The following is a 23,247-nucleotide window of genomic DNA, read 5'->3' as shown; positions in this document are numbered from 1 at the left end:
GTTGCCCAACCTCTAGCGTGTCGGGCAGCTGCTCCGTGAACGCAGTCTCTAGCCGCAAAGTGCTGTAATTGGGGGGGGAGTCCTGGGCAAGGGGCTGTCCTGGGGCAGCGGCAGGCGGAGGGCGGTGTTGAAGGTGGGCAGGTCCTCATCGATGCAGACGGGGTTATCGTGGCCCTGCCTCTCCGGGTCGCCGGCCTGCGGTGGCTTCCCTGACCGGTCCCTTTTTCGGTCGTTCCACCATTTCTTTGCCTTTTGCCATTGGCGCCGCATTACGATGGAAAGCGAATCAATGAAGAAGACCTCGACGATTTCAATGACGCAAACAACTGAGCAGCTCATCCAAAGGCCCAGCTGGCCTCCAAAGTTGGAAAGAAGAATGACGAGCTGGAAGAGAAGAGAGCACAAGGTTATCGGCTCCTGCCACGGCACTGTTACGGCGTGCAGGGAGGCTGCGCCAAGCTGGGGCGCCCAGGGTTTGCTGTGAGCGCTACCAAATGCGGTGGGCCCTTCCTCTGCTGCCTGCGTTATCCTCTCCTGCTCTGCTTCAGCAGGAGCTCAGCGCTGTGCTCACTGCAGGCAGCCCCCAGGCTACCCCGGTGCAGGGCTTGGGACTGGACGGTTTGAAAAGCGGCCTCGGACAAAAGGGCTGCAAAAAGGGTGCATCGTCCGAGGACGGTTTCCTGCCCCTGCCTGGATGGGACCACTCCCTGGCCACATGAAAACTTCCAGCCTGTCCGGGAGGAAGAGCCATGTCTTCCTGGGGCTGAGCAGGGAACTGCTGAGCTCGCTTACTGTGTTGGCAGGATTCTCCGAAATGAATCTCTCGTTCAGGTCTTTGTAGAACACCATGAGGTTTGCGAGGTCCGTCCTGAGAGGAGAAACAGAAGGCAGGCTGAGGGTTTAGTAAAACAATAACATGAAACATACTGAAAAACTATGCAAATAACCAGTTGGACCAGTAGGGCTGGGCCGCTCTAAGGGAGCTTTTTCCCCAATTGCCATCATTAGGGCTGCTGAGATTATATCTGAGCTTGAGGTGCAAGCTAGAAACACATACATGGAAACTTACTTGTTCAGCTTCTTGTTGATTTTTTGCCCTTTGTCCCAAGAGAGAACTCGAAGCATCCAGTCCTGGGAAAAAAGAGAGAAAATACTGCTATAGCTGTGTGTGCTTGTGTAGAAATCCCCTGGAAAGGGAGCTCACGCTCCACACCATCTCGGACCAGCTTGGGTGCCAGAACTGAACGCGTGTGACGGGCCAGCTGTTCCCGAGGGGATCTCCCAGCCCACAAGCCAAATTTTAGTTTAATGGTGAACTCCTGGAGGGGAAGCCCTGAGCTGGACACTACAGACAGAGCCTCTGGGAGGAGCATCATTGAAGTGCTAACGAATACCCCAGGGGCTCCCTGCTTCAGCACTGAACCTCTGGGTTTATTTAATGCCTTTTGTGCCATGCCGCTGTCACGGCAGAGCACAATTAGGAACTGACCTCTGACACAATTAGGAACTGACCTCTGACACAGTGGATGGCCACTGGGCGATGCTGGTGGTGAGCGCCCACTCCTTGAAGCTGGAAAGAGAGGCAGGCTGTCAAATGTGAGCTTGAACTCCCACGCATACGCGGCATTTTACCTCTGGTCGTGGGCAGGACTTACCTGCAGGCGTCTTTGCAGATTTGCTGGCAGCCTAGCTGCTCCTTCACAAACTTTTCGTGCAGTCTGTAGTAGCAGTACACTGCAAGAAGGGAGCAGGACATGTGTATGAGAAGCCGGAAAGAAAAGCAATGATCTTTTGCTACCTGTACTGGAGTGAGGCTTCTGGGGTGTAGGAGGCCTTTGTGGCCATCACCTACGTGGTGGGGATAAAAAGATTTACCCTATAAATATTGCAAAATACTCTGAGAAGTGGTTGTCACTTGCTATAGGCATGAACAATTGCCCCACCTGGTCAAGTCCTCCACTCGACACTTCTGTGGTGTGCACAAATGACAAGCAATTAGGACAACTGTCAGAAACAAATCAATCTAAACAAGAGAGGCGGTTTTAGGCTCTGCGGTATGGGGTCTTAAGCGGCCTAAGGCAGATTCGCCTCTTCCCAGTGCACTGTGTGGCTGGGGAGGTGCTGGGTGGAGGCAGGGCTGTGCTGACCGGGGACAGTGCTGTGGAGGGACGTGGCTGGCAGCGGGCAGTTGAGGCACGTGCAGTGCGGGAGGTGTTTGAATACTTACTCCAGTTGGGGTTTTTCTTGTAGTTGCAGTACTCTGCCCCAGCAGGTAAGGGCTGCGCGTACTGGGCACAGCCACACGAGTCCACCATGGCCTTCTGAAAGCAGGAGTGCAGGCAAATCTGGGGGAGATAAACCAAGAGCTGGTGTCTAAGAAGCACAGGCTGCTGCGCTTCTGCAGCGCCAAGGTCCGGGCTCGTATGCGCCTAAAAACATCCTCTGTTTATGACAGCAGCAATAAGATGGGAACCCCATTTCCCTGGGCCTTCAGGCTCTGTCGCTAGTGAATACAAATACAGGCAGAAAGTGCCGTGGAGGGTTTAGGCTCTAGTGAAAGAAATAAGAGCATAATCCTCTCTGAGGGAGGGTATCCGTGAATGCCCCCACTTCCCCTATAGCCATCAAAAGCTTCAGTGTTGCAGTTGCTCTTTCCACAGCCAAGGAGGTTTTCGGTCTGCCATGGCACGTGGTCCATGAATCAACAACTAGGTGTGGGAAGTGACTCACTGGTGAAAACGTTCACAGCTTCGACCAATTGTGTTGGCGCATATTTGCCGACCTGAAGTTGTAAGGATGAACAGGGCAGTAGACTCAGTGTTTTGTGCTAAACAATCAGTTGGAACAAGCAGGAACTGAACTTCTCTTTTTGAAATCCCAGTCGTCAAGCCTTTTGGTCCCAGTCCCAGCCCTCCTGAGCACTGAGTTTCAGTGAAGTACTGTTATTAAAAACCTGAGGTAATGTCTGTGTGATCCTACCTGGCAATACATCACAGCAGATTTCAGGTATAATACCCCATAAAATAAAAATCCAGCCTAGGCACAGGCTTTGCAGTAGGCAGCAGCTAATAACATTACAATTCTTCAAGTGGAGAGTGCCAGAACAACTGACACTCTCCAAGAGGACCCAATTACAGAAACCATGCAAAATTAGTGGAAACTTACTCTGTAAACAAACATCCTGCTATCTGGATACTGATTAGATGGTATCTGTTATTCTTGGAGTCCTAAAGGTCACAATTTCTGGCTTCAAGGGTTACTAAGCTGCAACATTTACTTGGCCAATATTTTCCAGTCTCACATTGCTTCAAAATTGCCTAATGAGCTAATGTTCTCTCTTTATCTAACAGGGCGCCTAAGGGAACTTCAAACATCAACCACTTAGGAATAAAACTTGGATTTTAAAAAGTACTGTGGTATTTTACATCAGTGGTTAAAAGCAGTGACCCTACGCCTGGACTGTTCACAATCTCAGATCCTGAACTACAGAATATTGTAAAGCTTTTTATGAAGGTAGTTTTCAAGTGACTGATAAAAACAAATGTAATAGATTTACCTGGAGTGAGTAGCTCTTGTTATAGAGATTTTCTACTGGTATGTCAGCACCAGTCTCCGTACAGTCACTGTAGGGTTTGCTCAGCTTGCGAGACCGAGTCTGAGAACCAGAAAAGAACAAATCTTGATTTTTGGAGTTCACAGAGAAACCAAAGGATTTAGTAGCAGTTCATCACAATTCTGAAACTGTAAGTGATGGGGCAGGTTCCAACAGCATGTTTACCTTTTGCCATCTCAAATGATTTGTCAATCACTTGTCAAAACAAGGGGGTTTTTTGTTTGTAATATCCGTTTCCCAAAGCACTGTTCTGGTTGCATTATCTGCTGTCTTCGTTGAAAACCTCTGCAGGAATGCCGAGATGGTACAATCATAACAGTGAGGATATGCCAAAGCAGAGTAATTCATATGTATGTTTTCTCTCATTGCAAAGTCCTAGAGGCTATGCATCGTTTATCCTGGACGTGTGTTTGTGCTTTGAGGGAAGGGGGGTTGTTGTTTGGGGTTTTTTGTTTGTTTTGTTTTGTTTTCTGTGAAGACCCACACTTTCCTAAGCTGTTGTTGCACTGGCTGCTCGGGTTCTGTGGGCAAAACAGCACTTCAGGCTCCGCTAGTGCTCAACAGCACCTCTCTAAAATCATTCTAAATCAAATGTTTGTATCTCCTTCAGGACTTTTTCCAGGTACTGCTTTGACCTTTCCTCTCCGATGAATGCTAACACCTTTCCCTGTTCTGCAATCTCTGCCCAGAGAAAAGAGCTCTGAAATGCCAAGTGCTGTGCCCACAAGGTCTGCTGAAACCAGGGCTGGGAGCCCTCAAATTCACAAGACCTGGTTCAGGCTACATCGTCTGCTTCCTGCAGACTGCCTTACCTCACTCAGCCCCAAGCTCTTACTATCTTTCTGCAGTAATTATCCACTTTATAACAAAGAAAGCGGCCTGAAACCACAAGAAATGTCATCCATTTAAGAATCCATTCACCTATCTTTCTCTACAGAGTTTAAAATTAGGGGCTGATCCTACAAAGGATCAATTTAGTAGGAACCTGAGAAATGCCTGCTTACCTTTAAGTCACTGACTATAGATCTACAGGTTACTGAGGTCAAACCTGATAGCGAGCATTACCATTTTTGTCTGCAGCAATAGAAGGCTACCGGCATGTATGGCGCAAGTCAGCTCTTTCAGAAAGATGCTCAAACCCCTCTTTGGAGGGAACACAGAAATATGTGATTTCAATATTAGAGATGGATTACTTCTGAAAACTGAATGAAACCAGCTTTTAACATGCTTTTAACTTCCGCGGACAATCTAATGCCAGGACACCTGCCTCAGCCTGCTGCTGAATCTTCTAGCAGATCATAGATCCTTTGTATAGAATTTTTTTGTCGTGGCTTATACTCCTACAAAAGCTTATGTGTTCATTCAGGTACTGAAATAATTTCCAAACTAAATATTTAACTAAAGCACTGAAACTCCTACCAAGCAATGCCTTGTTTGCATTCCAAACATCTTGGAATATTTTGGGGGGGGGGGGGGCAGTCCTAGTACACAGCAGAAATACACGAGCGATAACCTAGACACTGACGTTCGCATTTGGAAAACAGCGACTGCCACGCTCAAGCCAGTAGCGAGCAGCGTTGTGTGTGTCCTCCTTCATGTATTTGGAGGCGGGTACAAGGACTGATCTGGCACCTCGGTGGTGCAGCCCTGTCCTGACAATCGCGACTCCCCCTCGGCAGGCTCTCTGGAGTCTTCCTTTACTGGCAGTACATCGATCACCATCTTTTGTTTTGAGTCCAGAAATTGCATCCAGCTTCTATTTCGGCTGTTACATTAGGATGCAATCAGATCACTTCCTCATGCCAAATCTTTTAAACATAGCCACCGAGATATGTTCAATCTTGGTTTTTTTATACCATATGCAACAGTTCAAATCTACTGTGCCAGGAAAATATTATACTAAATATTGAGACTCTGCCTGCAGTGACTTTCTCCTGTACGGTGTAATAGTTATAAAGGAAATATAGTCTTGCGAGACTTTGCCTCCTTTACACCGTTATGGTTCCGATACCTCCAATTCACTTTTTGTTAGGTAGCATTTATCCCTGCTGGTTAGACCAAGCAGTTGCTGCCACAGTTCTCCAGAGAGCTGGAAGATAGTTAACTATTCGCACATTTTAAAAACATCAGCCCTGTTTTTAATGTCTTTTCTAATGCGTGGACTATCTAGATCTGGCACACCCAGCCAGGACAGATAAGCAGGCTGGCTGATGCATTTGACCCAGCCATCAGTGAAGAAAAGGCAGAACTAAAATGCTCACTTAACAGCCCATCCAGATGAAAGGGGAAAGTCTGGCTTGCCTGATGGCACTGCTTTCACTTCTCTACCACGGAAAGAAGACCCTTGGGTCAAATGCCACATCTGCACTACACTAATTGGGGAAATCTGGAGCTGCAGCCCTCCCTGCCCTTGCTGACAGCAACGGCAAGGTGCTTCACTAAGCTGGCGAAGGCAGAGTTACTGCCCGTGAGGGTTTTTTTACAGCTGGGATAGCAAGAAACCCAGCAAAACGAGACTTACACCCACAAAACAGTTAAACGGGTTGTGCTGCAGTCATCGCTACGGACCTGACCCTAACGTGGCATACCCACAGCTCGAGCTTGTTCTCTTCTGCCCCTGGAACCTGCGTGGGATGCAAACTCATCTGCTTATTGCTAAAGCGAAACGAGGCACTTGACAACACATTTCTGTGGTTGTGGATTTTGCTGTGAAAACAAAGCAAAAAATCCCCTAGAGAGCCAAGGGGTCAGAGAAAAGGGAGAACAAACAAAATGCCAGTAGCTGTTTGGTTTATCAAGACCTGATTTTCCAACAGCCTCTGCGCAAAGGAAAACTTTGTTCAGAAAAGTGCTATCACAGGATTTTCCTCGGGGCACTTCAGCTGCTCAAGTGTGAGGTATTAGAGGCCTTCCAGCTGCTGACTACGTCCAGACATCATACCGGTTCATATTTACGTCTGTTTCAAGAAAACGGTGCTGTGCACCTGGAAACAAGATTGCTGTCACTCACAAAGTGCATCCCTATGGAGGTGGCCGCTGCAGTCTCAATTTCTGTGCCGATGTCTTCAATGAAGGGATATTCGTTTTGGTCATGGACAATGATCTTGGCTCCTGTGGATGTCACCAGGAAGGGATTGTAGTCTGCTTCATCTATATACAGAACAACCTGCAATCCTGAAGAACAGAGACAAGGCAGGAGCGGAGTTACACCAGAAGCCAGAGCTGGTTTTTGTGGTCAGGGTGGGCAGCACAGTTTATTTAATGTTATCTGGCCTTAAGTAGAACCGTAACAACTAAGCAAAGCCTTTGCAGTGCTAGACCGAGACACTTGCAGCAAGTAACGTCCCTCCGCGGCCCCAAGTACAGCAAACAAATCAGGTCTCTGTAGAACGTGGCTGAAACTTACTTTAAAAAGTTATATAACTGGGAAGCAGTAATTTCAGATGGAAAACATTAGTGATGCAACGACATTATCTTTGTATTCTCTGGCAATAGTTTGCACTAGTTCAAACAAGCACTTCCCCAATCAGCTTGCACATCTAGAGCCAACACATCACTCACTCTCCAGTGGGATCCAGTTCGCTGAACCGCTTGTTATCTAATAGTTCCTCTGCAAACTCGGTTCCCTTACCGTACTCGCTGCCTCCTGTGGAGGTGCTCAGGATCGTCCCGTTTTCTCCACTGTTGAAGGTATAGCAATTGCCATGCAGGGGATGGTGGAAACGACTGAAGTGCCTGAAAGAAATCAAATATTGTCACATTGCCCTCTGCAGTTTTAACTGTCTGTGGCACAAAATCAGCAGGTTTGGGCTTTTTGGTTTGGCAGAGACATAGCAGGACTGGATGTTTCTTTTTTCTTTTCGACAAGCAATCTATTTTGCTGAAAAGTGTGGGTCTTTTTCTTAATATCTTGAAACTACACGGAAATATGATCTGGTTTATAGCATCAGAAACTGAAAAGTTTAGGTTTTCATATGGGAATGGGGGCTGAGAGGGTGGGTGAAGCGGATTTACAGAACTAGCAGGAAGGTGGTGGTGGAGGGGAGAGACTCCTCTTTCATTCGACAGCCAAGTGTCCAAAGGAACACGAATCTTCATTTTTCAGAAAAGATGTCACAGCCGCTGTCATGCAAGGGAGGCTGAGGACACACCCTCGTGATTCAAGCACATTTATGTCTTTCCTGTGAACATCCCCTCCCACTCAAGCAAATGTCTTCATTCCAAGAAAAGATGTTACGCATTTGCACGATTACAGACACACGCGAAATGCCTTCAGTAAGGAGAGTTACCGTGCAGCTTGCTTTGCGCATGGCTGTGGGGAAATTGCTAAACTCGTGTACAAGTGCAATCTTATCCCCACAGCCGCACGGGGGAACTCTGCTGCTACCCCCAGCATGAAGGGATGACTCCCCTGCTACCAGGACACACAAGAATTCCACTGCCACAATCATAAGCAGGTAGATTTGATTCTGCCAAAAACCACAGGTTTATCTGAAATGTGGACAGCAGAACACTAAGACAAATGAAATTAAAGACAATAATTAAAGTTCATGAAGATGCGAATGTTTGCTTTCATTTAAAAAAGGAAATGGTTCCTGCTGGAATTCAGCAAATACCAAATATTCAATTCCTACATATTATGTACTTGGAAATAAGCTGTTAAGCTGACAGGTATTTTCTGTGCACTGACCTTTTGTCACAAGATAGGCCATCAAAGAAACATGTCAGTAGAAGGTCATCAGCAGAATAACTCAATTTTTCTTTAGTCTCCAGGGGAATTTGTGCCATGATGTTCATGTAATGCAGCTTGTACCATTCTTGGATAGCATTAACACCAGAACTGAATGTATAAAGTGCACACTCACTGCTGTTGTTTGCATCGCACTGATAATTACAAAGGGGAAAAAAGCATTTCAGATGAAATAAAATTATGTATTCTACAAGGTATGTGTGAAACCATTTCTCTTCCACGGTAATAACCACGTATGAAGTTATAGTGGGACAAAGGGGCATCAAAGACCTTTCATTCAGGGCTAAGTGATACGATCAAATGTTTCAGGCCCAAAGGAAAGGTCATGGAAGGCACTAAGTCTATTTGGGTAGACTTCAGGAAGGTATTTCTCCTCCAGAGAGCTGGAGATGAATCCGCAGGCAGCCATGGAGGCACAGGCAAAAGAGCAGATGGAGTGTTACTCACTATAAAGCCACCTAAGCAAGCAATAAAGCTGGCCGGAGGGATACCAACCCAAAACTTCCCTTCTTTGCCCCACAAGGAACTTGCTGGCCAAGGAAGAGTGACACTCACCAGCTGAAAGCCGATGATATCGTTTGAATCCCCAGAGTTCACTATGGACGAATCCTTGTGAAAGACACTGCCCTCTATTTTCCTCTTCTGGCCACTGCGAAGGTCAGTGGCTGTCTTAGAGAAGTCCTCAAACTTCAGCAGAGGGATCTGTTTGAAGAAGTGGCTCCCCGTGCTGTTCCACTCATCCACCGACCGGCGCACCTTGGACTTGCCCTCTGAAAATCCGTAGAAAGTCTCCAAAGCTTTTTTTGTCTCTTTGTCCAGTTCAGATAAGTAGTCTTTCATGGAACTGTACCTGCATTGGAGACAACGTGACAGAAAGTGACGTCCCATCTCACCTCACCACCCAGCTGCAGCGTTTTGCCCGCTGCACTGTGAATCTCATCACTCAGGACAGAACTCTGTGGCGGACTCACATCAATCTCTCTTACTACCACATCAATTTACATCGGTGTGGGCAGACACAGCTGTGCCCTCGGGGAGATCTCAGAGCAAGGACCAGAAGAAGCAAAGCAGATTGAACTACAGAGAAAGCCCTGACAGACTCCCAAGCTCCTTGAAGGTTGTGTTAGCAAGCCCGAGGAGGCAGAGCATGTGGAAATAAGACTTCTGTATCTGTGCCAAGAGACATGGGAGAGCTGGATCGCCTGCAGGGACCAGGGTGGATAGCTGGCAGCAGAACAGACATCAACGTAAAGTATAATTTGGCAGGAGAAAAAGTATTGCTGATTGATAATGTCAAAGCATCCTATAAGGAAAGAAAGAGGCAACAGAGGCGTGACAGATGTTCCCTTTCCATTCTTCAGGAGACGCCGTTGTTTGCAATCCTGGAACCTAGGTCCTGGCAAGAAGGGAATTTGAAGAGAACCACGGAGCCGACCAGGGACTGCCTCAAGCAGAAAGCTAAATCAACGGAGCCTAGCTCAGCGGGCAGCAAGTGAAGGGTGTGATTATAATCCACATGTGTCTGAAGAGCATCAGCACAGAGGTGGATACGTTACTCAAAGTGCCGTAGAGGGAAAACCCACACTTGGGAAAGACTGCTGACGAGCAGCACTGCGGTGCAGCAGGATAAGCCCGGGAAGGGGCTTGGTGCTGGGCCGGTGAGGGGATGATGAATTCGCCAGGAGTCCCCGGCAGCTGGGGACCCCCCTCTCCGCCCCGCCAGCACCTGCCGGCCGCCCAGCACCCCAGGCCTTACTTGTAGGGGTTGATGTTGCAGATGGTGACGGCGGGGAAGGGCAGCTTCTGGAACTGGACGGTGACAGAGACCGAGGCGCTGTAGTAGTTCATGAGGAGCTCGGCGCACTGCCAGAGGATCAGCCCGACGGCGCTCAGGGTCAGCAGGATCCAGATGAACCTGCGCAGGCGGCCCCGGGACACCACGATGCGCCGGCAGCCGTGCGTGTTGGTGTTCAGGCAGTACCACCTCATCAGCTCGCTCAGCGTCGGCGCCTGCGGGCCCTTCACCGGCAGCGTCCTCTTGAGCCGGGCCGTGATCTTCTTCCCGGGGGCCATGGCACCGGCGGCAGCTGCGGAGAGAGGGACCGGGCGCCTGAGCGCGGCGGGGCGGCGGCAGCAGCCGTGCGGGGCAGCGCGGGGCCCGGCGCCCTCCCACCGCTTCACCGCCGGAGCTGCCACCGGCCGACCCCCGCGCTGACAGGGCCCCGCTCTCCCGCCCCGGCACGGCCGCCCGCGACGGCGGAGCCGTGAACCGGCATCCCCCCGTCCCCCGGGCGTTTAAGCCGTCAAACCGGCCTCTTCCCGGGGAAATCGCGCCCTCCGAGGCAGCGGCGCCCCCGCCCCGCCTCACCTCGGCCGCCCTCCGGGCCCGGCGGGGCCATGCTGCGCTCCCGGCCCCGGCGCCGCTGCCGATGGAGCGGCGGGCGGCCGCCCCGGCACCTACCCCCGCCGCCAGCCCCGCCCGGCCCGGCCCTCCCCGGCCCGCCCCGCCGCCGCCGCCGCCCGCCGTCCCCCGCTCCGCGGCCGCGCAGCGCCGCCCCACGGCGGCCGCCGGGGCTCGCGCGGGGCTGACAGGAGCGGCGGGGGCTGACAGGAGCGGCGGGACCGGGCGGGCGGCGCCGGGCAGGGTCCTGCGGGCCGCAGCAGGCGCGGGCCGCCGGCGGGAGCCCCGCGGGTTCGCCGTGGGTGGCACGGCGCGGTGCCAGCCCGCCGCTACGCGCCGCTTGTCCCCCGCGGGGACGGGGAAGGGGGCGGGACAGCGGCGGGGCGGGGCGGGGCGGGGCCGGGTCCCGGCCGCCTCCGCCCGCCCCGCCGCCGCCGCCGCCGCCCGCCCCGCCGCCGTGCCAGCAACAAAGATGGCGGCGCGGGCGGCGGCGCCTGCCCGCCGCTAAGGTGGCGGCGCGGTCACGTGCCGGCGCGCCCCGCCCCGCCCGCTGCATGGCGGCGCCGTGAGGCGGCGAGCCGCGGCGGCTGCGGCCCGGCGGGGCGGGCGGGCGGGATGCGGCGGCCGGCGGGCTGAGCGGCCGGGCGGGGATGCGCGCTGCGCCGCGCAGCCATGTCGCGGGTGAGCGGCCCCGGGCCGGCCGGCAGCGCCAAGGAGAAGCGCTCCTTCAGCAAGCGGCTCTTCCGCGGACGGGCGGCGGGCGGCGGCGCGGGCTCGGCCCCGGCCCCCGCCGCCGCCGCCCCGGCCCCGTCCCCGTCCGGGCGGTCGCTCGGCGGGTTCATGAGCCGCGTGCTGAAGACCCTCTCCACCCTCTCGCACTACAGCAGCGAGCCCGAGCCCCGCGGCCCGCACGCCCCGCGCCTGCCCCCGCCGCAGGCGGCCGGCGGCCTGGGCAGCTGCTTCCCGCCGGGCCCGCCGCGCAGCCCCGAGCCCCCGCCGCGGCCCGCCGGCGGCCCCGAGGCCGTACCCGGCGTGGCGGGGCTGCGCAACCACGGCAACACCTGCTTCATGAACGCCATCCTGCAGTGCCTCAGCAACACCGAGCTCTTCGCCGAGTTCCTGGCGCTGGAGCAGTTCCGCGGCGGGCCGCCCCCCGCCGCCCCCAGCCCCGCCGCCGACGGCCCGCCGCCCGCGCCCGGCGAGGTGACCGAGCAGCTGGCGCAGCTGGTGCGGGCGCTGTGGACGCTGGAGTACACCCCGCAGCACAGCCGCGACTTCAAGGTGAGCGGGGCGGCGGGGCCCCGGGCCGGAGGGGACGGCCGCCTCGTCTCTTCGAGGCAGGAAGGCCGAGCGTGAGGCAGCCGTGCTGCCCGGGCCTCGTCCGCCTGGGAGCAGCCGGTGACCGGCCCTCGAGTGCCAGTGTGGGGATGGCGTGGCCCCTTGGTGCCCTTCGCTTGGCCGTCGTGCTCAGGGCTGGGCTCCGTGCGTCGCTCCGGGGGCCGGCGGGAGAGGCCTGCCCGCCCCGTGCTGCCGGTGACACCAGAAAACGCGTGTTCCATGTGTCGCGCGGGTGCCGCAGGCCGCCTGGCCGCTCCGGTCGTCAGCGCTCGCACGGTGTGAAAATCGCTCTGGCACGCCAGCCACGCGCCGGTAGCTCTGGAGAGCGACTCCAGCTTCCCAGTGTTCTTCAGGAGAAGCAGACCCCCAGCCGTGGGCAGTCTGGCCAAGCGACGGCATTGCGCGCCCACGCCATCGGCCAGGCGGCCGCCCCTCGTTGTCCCCAGGGTGAGTGCCTGCAGTCGAGGCACTGCCGCTGTGTTCATAACTGATGGCGTTGAAAGCCAGCTGATGGCTCTGCTGCTTTTTACTGGTGAAAGTGTCCATTTTGCTGTTTCATACCTCTGTCGTGTTAGAAAAGTTGCAACTAATTGTTGTTGTGGCGCCGGAGCCAGGAGCTGTGAGCGTGCACGGGAGGAGGAGGAGGAGGAGGAGGAGGCGGCTGTTGAGAGGTGTGCCTCGCAGTCTCCCCGAGCACTTGGGAGTTTGGCCTGATTTGGGGAATGTGTTGCAGGAGTATGAGATCGGAACCTCCTGCTCGTGCTAACTCGTGTCTAATACCGTGGCGTTCTCCCAGCTGGAGCCCTCGCACTGCGGTTTGATCTGACAGCGCCGTCTCCTGCCCTGCCCCGCCGTGTAGTCCTGTGCCCCGCTGCGGGCATTGCGCTCGCCCCAGGAATTGTTGTAGCAGAGGGCATGGTCTTTGCACCTATGGTTTAAAAACGCCCTGCAATGCTTTTGGATGAAATAAGACACAACTGTTTTAAAAGTGCTTCAGGCCTGCCTTGCTTCTCGAAACGGTAAGAATATTGTGAAGTTTTATTGTAACAGCAATTCCCTAGTGTATAAAACTGTTTGGCCGTGTGAAAGAATGAGAGGGTAGGTGGTAGGTTCCACACCATTAACTTAAAGACCTTTGCTTTAGGGGAATTTTTCTTGCAGAGCGGGTTGGAGAGGGGATGCACAGACGCATGAAAATACGGCAAGAACGTAATTCACATGTTCTCGGGCTCTCTGCCTTCAGTTCAGATGGGGGGCGGCAGCAGGTAGAGACCGCAGGTACCAGAGTCTGCTTTCCCTCGGTGTCTTTTGGATGGTGGGATGTCCGAGAGGCTCCTCTGAGGTGTCGGCGGTCTTTGGCACCCTCAGTCGTTTGGACTGACGTGCGGCTGGCAAAGCACCCTTTGCTTCTCCTGTGTGTTTCCAGGCGGCTGCATCCACCCTCACCCGCAGCCGGGTAGGGGTATTCTCTGGGGGGCCCGGCTCTTTGCCTTTGGAGTGAAGGCGTCTGCTCTCTCTCGAGGACGCCTGGTGCAGGTGGCTGCACGGGTGCCGGGTAGGGACCGTGTGCGACTCCGGTGTTTTCAGAAGTGTTTATTGATGGAGGAGCGCTTGGGAAGCCGATCTGCTCAGCTGCGGTTTCGGCGCGTCCAGTCCTGGCAGTACCGCGGGGCACTCGCCTTTATCCTAATCCTTCGCCGCTCTAGAGGCGTTCTGGCAGGAGAAGAAAATGTGGATTTCTCCTGAGTAGTAACAGGAATAAAAGGTTGCGAAAGCAGAATTATCTTTTGCCAGTGTAACTGATAAAATCAAAAGGGAAAGCAGACCACTTTCTAGGCCAAGATACGCTGTTTATGCAGGCCTGCGGTAGAGGTGTTCAGATAAGAGTGACAGAAGGAGGAAGAGAAACAGGTCTGTAGATTAAATTAAGGCCATGTTCCAAGGGGGTTTTTTTATAGTGGAACTTTCTTATTTGCAGGCGTCGCTAACGGTAAGCGAATGCTTTTCTACTTGTTATTGGTGTAGCTGAAACCCATCAATCTTCTACCTGCCAGGTCGCCTTGGAGGTTTTTAAAGAGCATCTTGCTGGGGGGGATCTTGTCCCAGTAGGTCCTGTTCAGTGCTGCACAATGTCAGCAGCCCCTGTCTTACTCCTAACGACTTTGTCATTATGTCAAGTACTCGGCTGTTTCCTGACAAGGGTCAATTACTTTTAATAGTAAATTAACGCCTCTAAAGACAGTTAAGTAGCCTGAACCTGCTATTAAATTCAATGTTCTTAATTAGATCTTTTTTCAGCAGCAGATTTGCACAGTTAATTTAAAGATGTAAACAACAGGCTTAGATTTGAGAGAGGTGAAGATTGGCGTTTTCACTCTGGAAACTGCTGCTTTTCCCCAAAAGAAGAAAAACATCTCCCCAAGCTTGTTTTGGATAGAGGGTGGAATATCTGCTATCTTCATTGCTTTGATTTTTTTTTTTTTTTTTAAGGATGAAAAGTGTTTTCAGGAGAGTCATTTTGCGCTTTCACTCCAACAGTAATAGCCACTGACAGTAACATTTATTTGGTAGTCAAAAAGCTCTTTAGCCAGCATGCTTAGAAATCCATATGTGTTGGTTTTTTTGCTTTTTTTCCTCTTTTGACACAATATAATTGGGCAAAGACACTTCTTGATTCCTAAATACTTATCTGCAGGCGCTAAGCGTATTTTAGGATAAAGGGTAATACTTATCCTCTTGCTCATTCTTATATCTGTAGGCTTTTTTTCTTGGGGCAGAGGAAACTCTTTTTCTAAGAGAGTGTCTCTCTGAGTCCTTGTGGACAGAGGCCTTTGAGGGGGTGAGTTTTGAGCTGCTCTTTACTACCAAGAAAAAACAGTTAAGGGTATTTTCTCCCTTTTTAGGTTGGTCTTCAAGAAATAACCCATCCCACGGGTTCACAAATCATGTAGTCCTGCTGCTGAAAACAAGGAAAACGCAATTAAAACAAGCGGTTTGTATAAAATGGTTTGTCTTGTAATTGCAGGGCCAAGAGAGAGCCTTGCAAGAGAGCTAATGCACGGTGAGGGGAGGTGAAGTGTTCAGCAGCAGCTAGCACAACGTCTCTGGTCAGATCTACTTGAAACACAAGGATCTCTGCCAGTTCCTGCATTTTAAACCTGACATTTCTCTCTGTCACAAGAAATTTTTTTAAAATAATTTTTACTTCCCAGTCTGCAGCGTGGATCCATGCAGAGCACTCTTTGAAGTGTTTGCAATGGCTCATCCTCGGGGCAAGGATCTGCTGTGGAAGGGACACCAAGGAGGACTTTGGGAGCACTTGCTCTCTGTGATTGAAGTAGAAGGGCCGTGGAAGTTGTGTGTATCCTCTGCTGTTCCTGCTACGGAGGTGTTCGCTGCCCAGGGGTGCGTGCTTTGCTTACTGCGGGTGCAGGAGGCTGAGCTAGCAGGAGGCAAAGGATGTGGGGAAGCACGTCTTCATGAGAGCTGGAGGAGCACCGGGAAGCGGTTGGGGAGCAGGAGGTGTAGAAGGCTGTAGCAGTAGGGAAAGGTCAGGGAAGGAATGGACTGGGACATGGAAGCAGAGGGGTTTGTTCCCTCGGCTAGCAGCCCTGGCGCTGGGAGCAGACAGGAGCCCGGGCAGCCCTTCCCAGGGAGATGATACAGGAGCACTGTGGCGGAGGTGGTGGATGTTGGTGTTTTATCTCTGCTTTGGATGACTTTCCTGTTGGTCCTGTGCTCATTTGCAGTTTGTTTTAACAATCCTTTTCTTCCGATTGCTCAGTGGTTTTTATTTTCCTGCCTAAACAGAGCTGCTGCTTTCATAACAAGGGCCAATATTGCAGCTTGCGCTTCCTCTTTCCCCTTTGTGATGGTGTGACAATGGTGACAAACATGTATTGTATAAGCAGTAGCTGTGCTTCAGGCTTGTTTTTTTCCAGGGAGCCTGTAAAGTTCCTGGGAGTGTCAGATAGTGAGGACAGAGCACCCTTTGTAATGGGGAATTGGTCTGCAGCGCTCAGAGGTGATGATGGGGGTCTTAAGTGAGAAGGATTTTTATTTAAACTAATTGGGCTTGAAAAATTGTGTGTACGTATCCAAATCCTCTACCTTTGCCTTCCTTGGAGTTCTGGTCTCCTGTGGATGATGAGGCTGTTTTCTGTTTTGAGGCTTTCTTCGTAGCTAAGCCAGTTGCACACTGAAGCGTGTCAATGTTTAACAAGACCCTTTGTAGGCTAGAACTGTGTTGCCTGCATTTTTTTTGTCCTACAAGATGAAGACTGCCTTATTTTTATGACCTGCAGTGTGTACAGCAAATACAGCAAATTTATAATAACTTGATTGAGTTGGATTATCAGAATTAGATCTGAACCCGGAATGAATCCCTGTTAGTAGAGCAGGGATTATTCTGCCAGGTTAATAGTGCTGCTTCCATTTTTATTTATTTTTAAACCTATGTTTAATGTAAGATTTCATAGTAGCTGTGTGTAACTCTGACAGTTTCAAGGTGCTTGTGTTTTGGAAATGCACTTGGTGTAAGTATTGTACTTGGGACAAGCAGTCTGTCAACTGTGTTGGTCACTACTTTGTGAATTAATAAATAACTCTTGTGAATTATGAAGGAACTCCTGCAAAGTATTGACATGCTCAGTATCATTACCTTCTGCTGTAGATTAAATGACCACCGTTCTCAGCATGGGGCTGCTTGGTGCAGTTTGGGTGTTGGAAGCCTTCAGTCCTGCGCCAGAAGCTGTTACGAGCTCTTCCACTTGCTAGAGCCCTTGTGCTTTGCTAACGGGGCCAGTTATATGCGAAATGGGATCCCCTGGATCATATTTAATTATCTTGCGCTCTGCCTAGCACAGCAATCAGTTATTTTATTCTGGATAGTGTCAACTGCTTATTCCTAAAATATTTCTGCAGAGAGCAGACTGTCCTCCCTTTACACAAAGAGATGGAAGAATGGAACATAAAAGAAATGCAAGGCCCTTCACCCTTCCGTACTGGTCCCTCGTCTCTTGGTTCCTGGTGTTTCAGTTCCTGTGTTCATCTAAAAGGGCTTTGAGTGGGGCCAGGTAACGTGAGATCTTGAAGTGCTTGTTCCAGTTCAGTCCAGGTGCTCCCAGCGGTGGCATTGCAATGGGGAGGCTTGTCCTAGGGCTGCTCTGGGATTTGGAATTGACACACTTTACTTGAAACAAAAAGCAAGTTAGAAATTTTCTGCATCGTTATTGTGACACTTCTTGACATCATGGGAACATGTGTCTCTCTTCACTGGGATCACAAAGGTCTTTGGCAGTCTTTCCACATTAGACTTTTCCTTTTTTAATGTTAATGATCAATAAGATGCAAGTCCATTATTGTGTGTGGGGGTTTTGGTTTTTTTGTTTTACTTTTTTCTTTGTATGTATTTCCTTACAATTTCTTTACTTTTTTTTTTCCCCCGCCCCTCACATAAATGCCCTGAGAAGGGTTTCCTGCAGCAAGATCCTGGTTGCCTTAAAGCAGCAGTCTGATTTACCTGTCAAATCCAAAGACTTTTCTGGGGATTTCTGGGTTATACTTCAAACTCTGATCTGAGTAAGTGCAGCGGAAGGCTGGGGGAGCAGAGAGCCAGGCTGCAGAGTCTGGAGGTCGGATGCTGGTTGGCTGAGGGGATTCTGCTGGAGGTAGAAGCAGAAGTGGTGTGGCTACTTGTGTCCAGAAGTCCAGGAGAGGAGCGGAGGGAAGGGTGAGGGGGAGGCAGGGGAAGAGACCCCAATGTAGAGCAGCTCTGCGGCCCCGCTGCAAGGTGGCCCTAGGGGCTGACGGCTGGATGGACCCTCTGCGGGGCTGGAAGGGCGATTGTGCGTGGTTGCCAAAACATGTTCTCTTGTATTCTGAGCTCTGAGGTCCTTATTTCCACGCTGCCTCCACAGAAGTACGAATGGTGAAAGTATGAAAACCATGTCATGTCTGGCAACTTGTGGAAGGGGTGAGGGAACGCGTGTTCTTAGGCAGCTTAATTGGATCTGTGCATTGCTCCGTGCCCTGCTTTGCATGCTGGCATTTATAAATGGCCACACTTGATTGCGAGTGAACCCATTTCATGCTTCCATCTGAACGCGTGACTGCTGCAAAGCAGTTTTAATGAACTCTTTTGCATATGATTGTGTCAGTGAAATAAACGTTTGTTTTGCAGCATCCTTGAAGTGCGTGGGGAGGCTCGTCTAAGCAGTAGTGGTCAGATCCCCCCGTGTCAGGGGCCTGTGCTCTAACGTGGGACCTGAGGCAAAACCTGGAGAGAGCGGGAGAGGCATGGGTGTGCAGCTGGAGGACGAGCTCCTTGGGCTCCCGAGCCCAGCCCTCGAGTCTGTCCACTACAGCAGCATTTCTTGACTCTCCTTTCCTGAACTGCTTCACACTTGTGGCATTCCCCCCATCCTTAATCCCTTGCTCTTTTGAATCCCACCTATCGCTCTGCTAGCGTAGCAAGAAAACAAAGTCGTTTTGTAGAACAAAATTGTATTTCTGCTGTTTATAAGGATGAATTTTCCTGGCAGTCAGCACTGACTGCTGGCCGTCCCTTCCAGCAGGCATGACCCCGCTCCTCCGAAGAGCCTGGGAAGGTATGTGCCTGTTTGGGAATGCAGCACCCAACAACCCACCTTCGTGTCCAGGTCCTTTTCCCGCATGGGAGAGGCAGCTGAGGAGCGCCAGCCCTGGCTGCGAGCCCTCTGCCCGCTCCCGCTGTGCTCCACGGTGTTGGGGAGCTGCTAGCAGCTCTGCCCACCGGTGCCTGCGTGGAGGAGGGAGCACTGCGTGCGCGCACAGCAACCCTGGAAGGTGTCGTCTTGACAAAATTCGCTCTCTCCTTATGTGCTGAAGAAAGGTGGTTAATCAGGATTAACGAAGGCTTCAGCCTGGAAGGGTGAGAGTAGCTGCTAGCACGAGACAGATGTCAGGCAGGCGCCGGTGGGGTGATACTTCTTGTCTGGGCTTGTTAAACGCAGTGGAGAATCCCCTCTGGTCCTGGCGTGCTGCACTCTGCTGTGCTCCTCTTGCTTTTACTTTTTGAAGTCTAATAATAAATGGCTGTGCTTATTTCCCCCTCTGTGGCAGGCAAGGGCCCGGCTGTGCGGGGAGCCATTCTGTGCCGGCCCCGGGGATGGCTGGCTGCCCATGGAGCCACCATGCTCTCCTGCAGGGTGCTGCCTCCAGAGCCCCAGCACCTCTGGGATACCCCGCGGGGCAAAGGAGGAGCATTTTGTCCTGCCCTGGCTGCTTCAACAGACCTCCTGTCTTCAAAACTCCCTTTTTCCCCTGTTTGGTGAGCTGTGGTAAAGCTCAGCCAGTGGAGATCTCTTCTGTCCCGGGCTGGACCAGCACCTCATCCTCAGTGCTGGGTGGGAGGCAGGCGGGCAAACCCCGGGGCTGCTGCTGAGCTCAGGGGGCTGCCAGCCCAGTTGTCCCTCTGCAGCGGTGCTGGGCCAAGTGTGCAGGGAGATGCTGCGGAGGCTTTCTGCCACCAAATCCCCGGCTCCTGGCAGTAAGGGTGGGTTGCTGGGTGCGCTGCTGTGCCAGCGCTGCTGTGGGCAGGCAGCTGGCATCGCTGCGAGCCTCCGTGGAGGGGGGAGGCTCGTTGCACTGAGTCTCCCTGGTTTTCTTTTTTCTGTTGTTTGCAGCCTGTAGCAGCTGAGCTGACGTGTCCCGAGTGCTGGAAGCTGTGCAGGTCTGTTGGCTGCAGCCAGCGGCAGGGCCCTGGCCAGGAACGAGCGTAATGGTCCCTGCTGGCAGTGTCCCTGCTGGCCCTTTCAGCTGGGCGAAGGGTCACTGCTGGCCGTGGCTTTGTCCCCGGGCCTGGGGAAGAACAGAAGGTCTGAACCACAGTTTCCCGGGTATTGCTTTCCCCAGAAAAGAACATCTCGCTTCAGAGAGGGGAAATTGCTGTTTCTGTGTGTGAGTGGAGGGAGTAATTTAGATAAACACTCTTCATGAGATGTCTGCTGTCGAAGTTGCTCAAACACAGAACTATGTCTGTGGGTTTAAAAAAGAAAAAAAAAAATCTGGTTGAGCATAAATTGATGATGTTCAATGAAAGATAAAGAATAGCCTTTCTTTCCTGCTCACGTGTATCATTGTCTCAGGTCTCTAATGAGCTGGCTTCATCCGTTCATGTACAAAAACCTTTCCACAGCTGCTTCCTACCAGAGGCACACTGGAAAATAGCAGACTGACATTTTTCCTTTAGTTGTCTTTGTGATCTGGAACAATAACAACAGCAAAGGAGAGGCCAGTAGTTCAGCTATGCTTGGATTTATTTATTGCATCTATTTAGAGCAATAGATGAATGATTATTAAACTTTCAGTGGGCTGATAAAAATGATAATGCGTCTTTGCCGTAAATCTGCTTTATAGACGGACAGGGACTTGTTTGGTTATAGGGTGCTTGCATTAGGGGGTTACATAAGTGTATGCGATCGATATGAAATTATGATTTTCCCCCTCTTATCTCTTCTGATGGTGCCACTTCCATCCAGGGTGCCTGCGTGCTGGTGCTCGCACATCTGGGGGAAGGGAAGATTCATTCCTTCTGCCAGACTCTGAGGGGCTGAGGAAAGGGGCTGGAGGTGCATGGCTGTACAGTCATGGAAAGGTGTTGGGAGGGAGCTTCGGAGTCTGTACTCGCTCCTGGTGTCTCACAGCTGAAACAGCTGCACCAAGATCATTCCTGACCTGTTTTTAATGCCCTGCGGTGATGGACGGAGTCTGTTCAGATGCGCCACCCATACTTACAACAGAGCCAGATTAGGGCCAGAGGATTAAACGCTATGGGGGGTTGGTAAATGTGGTGTTTTTAATGTGTTTTTATGTGGTTTTTAAACCAATTGCTTCTTAACTCTGTATCTGCAGCCAGTTGCAATTGCTGTTGCATTACTGCAGTGGGTTCAGCATAAGCAGGACCAGCGAAACGAGATGTTGTCTTCTCTTACTCGATGAGCGAAAGAGGAGAGAAAGTTTGATGTTATGGTTTGACTTATACCCGTCTTTGTGTAAAGTAATCTTTCTGCAGCCTGGGTGGCTGAGCAGGTATCTTGGGGAGGGGCTGTTGCAGTTGTGGCCTCGTCTAAACCGAGGTCGCTGCCTGAGCTGCGTGGATGTCACCGTTGCAGACTAAGTTGAACTCCCTTAGCCCTGTGCTGAGAGGAGGCCAGAGCATGCTCCGCAGCAAGGGCAGGAGCCCCGCTGCCCCTGGGTGGCAGCTTTGCAGCTGACGAGCTGGAAGGGGAGTCTCGGAAAATAAATACAAAGAGGTTCAGGGTGGACGATGCTTGATGATGAGATACTTGCTCGCTTTGTCTTCTTGCCCATCAAATGTTACTGGAGCTGTTCAGGAATTGCCAGTCCGGCTTGCCAAGAGGTTGCAGCCCCCCGTCTGTTGCACAGGGCTGTAGGGACCCCGCCACTTGTTCGTACAGCCCGCCGCCCTCAGCCTGAGCGAGAGGGCTGGCTTTGGAGACAGGGAAGTGTGGGGGGCTGTATTTGATTGCTGAGTCGTCTAGTTGAGTGGGGGCTGCGCTTTAGGAGTTCCGGGTATTTTTCTCAAATTGTTAAATTGTTTATTTGAGTCAGCACCTTTATCTCTTGCTTGGATTTAATTGTGTTCCTTAGTACTGACTGTTCCGCACTGCGTGTCTGTTGCTCCTCCTTTACACCTTGCCTGTCTCGGATTGCTTTGCTGCCCCAGCATCTCGGAGTGTATTGGGAGGAAGGCACATAACATTTCACAGAGCAGCAGATGCAGAGGTTTAAGTAATAACAAACCCACTTGTAGCAGCGATGGCAGGAAGCATGAGTAACGCTGGGAACACGCTGCTATTGCTGGAGTGTTTTTGTAGCGGAGCCTCTTGTGAGGAAATTGCATCTGATATTTTGTAGTGCTTCCTGAATCACTTCCAACATCTTGTGATCTGTCTCCACAGGCAGCTCTTTATCCTTGGTCCACTCGGGCTGCGAGAGTGTTGAGGAAACCAGAACAGCTATCATGGAGATGCTTCGGAGATGGGGAATGACACGGATACAGCCCAAGGCACATGGCTGTTGCGAATCCCTGGGGTTCGCTCTGCTGCAGGGTGTTACGGGCTTGTGTGGCTTGTTGTAGGATGATACATCACCAGGAACGCATGTCAGTAAAAGCCAGTGAGGGTCTAGGTTGGAGTGATGTGCTGGTGACACTGGGAGAGAGGCGATAAGAAACGCTAGCCTGGATTCCTGATGTCCTTACTTATGTCTGTTTCCATACAGAACCCCCCCACACCCCCTTTTTTACTTGAAATACCAGATTCACTTCCTCCTAGCAATACTAAAGACCCTTTTATCTTCGAGTCTGTCTAGACTAGGACTTAAAGTGCAGTGGTAGCACCTGTTGGCTAACTTCACTAAAACAAACTAGACCAGATAAGGCAGCCGGCTCTTAGCATGCTGACTGAAAAGCGTTAATGCTGGCCTGATGATAACATACCTTTTTGTATCTTAGTGCGGAGAAGACCATATGCTGCTGCGGGGGGTGCGTGTGTTTCAGCACCTCTCTTTCTCTTGGCCCTCTTCGGTCAACTCACTGCTGAGAAGAATGAGCTTGGTCTTGCTGCGACCTGCGCTGCCTTTGGAGCCCTCCTCCCTCGGTGGTGGTACTGGGCATTGTCACCTTGGCATGCTGAGCTGGGTGCAGGAGGGAACGGGAAGGATGAATAAGGCCATTAAAAGGCAAGCGTGTTACTGTGGAGGCATGGATAGCAGTTCTAGAGAAAAATGTAATGAGATAACCACTTAAGACTGGACTAAAATCTCTGCTTCACGCTTCAGTGATTGATTTTCAGTTTGGAACTTGACACAGTAATTTAAAGGCTAAATTTATTTTTCAGTGTGTAGTTTTTTTGAACAAAGATAATGTTTGCAAGGGAAGTCTCTACATATATGTCTTAAATTCTTCCCTACACCTCTGGGTGCGTTCAGCTAAACACAGCTGCTGTGAAGATCAGCCTTCTCTCCTTGCTACAGATGTTTTGGATATTTTGGAATATTAATTTTTCCTAATTCTAGATGACCCACTAAATCCTGTCAGCAACGGCTGACTGTTAGCTGGGACCATGGACTCAAGTCATGGTG

The 23,247-nt window shown here is 51.6% G+C and overlaps 2 protein-coding genes across 3 annotated transcripts in view; one reads left to right on the top strand and one right to left on the bottom strand.

Moving 5' to 3' along the window:
• On the bottom strand, positions 1 to 10,436 carry SCNN1G (sodium channel epithelial 1 subunit gamma). Its single transcript, XM_050905896.1, has 12 exons — positions 10,120 to 10,436; positions 8,919 to 9,213; positions 8,304 to 8,497; positions 7,245 to 7,348; positions 6,624 to 6,787; positions 3,557 to 3,655; positions 2,228 to 2,345; positions 1,656 to 1,734; positions 1,513 to 1,570; positions 1,070 to 1,131; positions 793 to 868; positions 1 to 384 (listed from the first exon to the last, which is right to left on the bottom strand). The coding sequence occupies exons 1-12, from the start codon at positions 10,434 to 10,436 to the stop codon at positions 49 to 51; spliced, it is 1,902 nt and encodes a 633-aa protein (XP_050761853.1). The 3' UTR covers positions 1 to 48.
• Positions 10,437 to 11,436: 1,000 nt separating this feature from the next.
• The window catches only part of USP31 (ubiquitin specific peptidase 31), a 29,293-nt gene continuing 17,482 nt past the window's right edge, over positions 11,437 to 23,247 (top strand). For both annotated transcript variants that reach the window (XM_050905953.1, XM_050905952.1), the window contains exon 1: positions 11,437 to 12,045. In XM_050905953.1, the coding sequence (XP_050761910.1) occupies positions 11,437 to 12,045 (609 nt within the window). The remainder of the gene's footprint in view (positions 12,046 to 23,247) is intronic.

Source organism: Gymnogyps californianus, chromosome 15 (assembly GCF_018139145.2).
Source record: "Gymnogyps californianus isolate 813 chromosome 15, ASM1813914v2, whole genome shotgun sequence".
NCBI lineage: Eukaryota > Metazoa > Chordata > Aves > Accipitriformes > Cathartidae > Gymnogyps > Gymnogyps californianus.
Note: the sequence above shows the minus strand (reverse complement) of the source record. Positions and strands in the feature narration are given on the sequence as shown.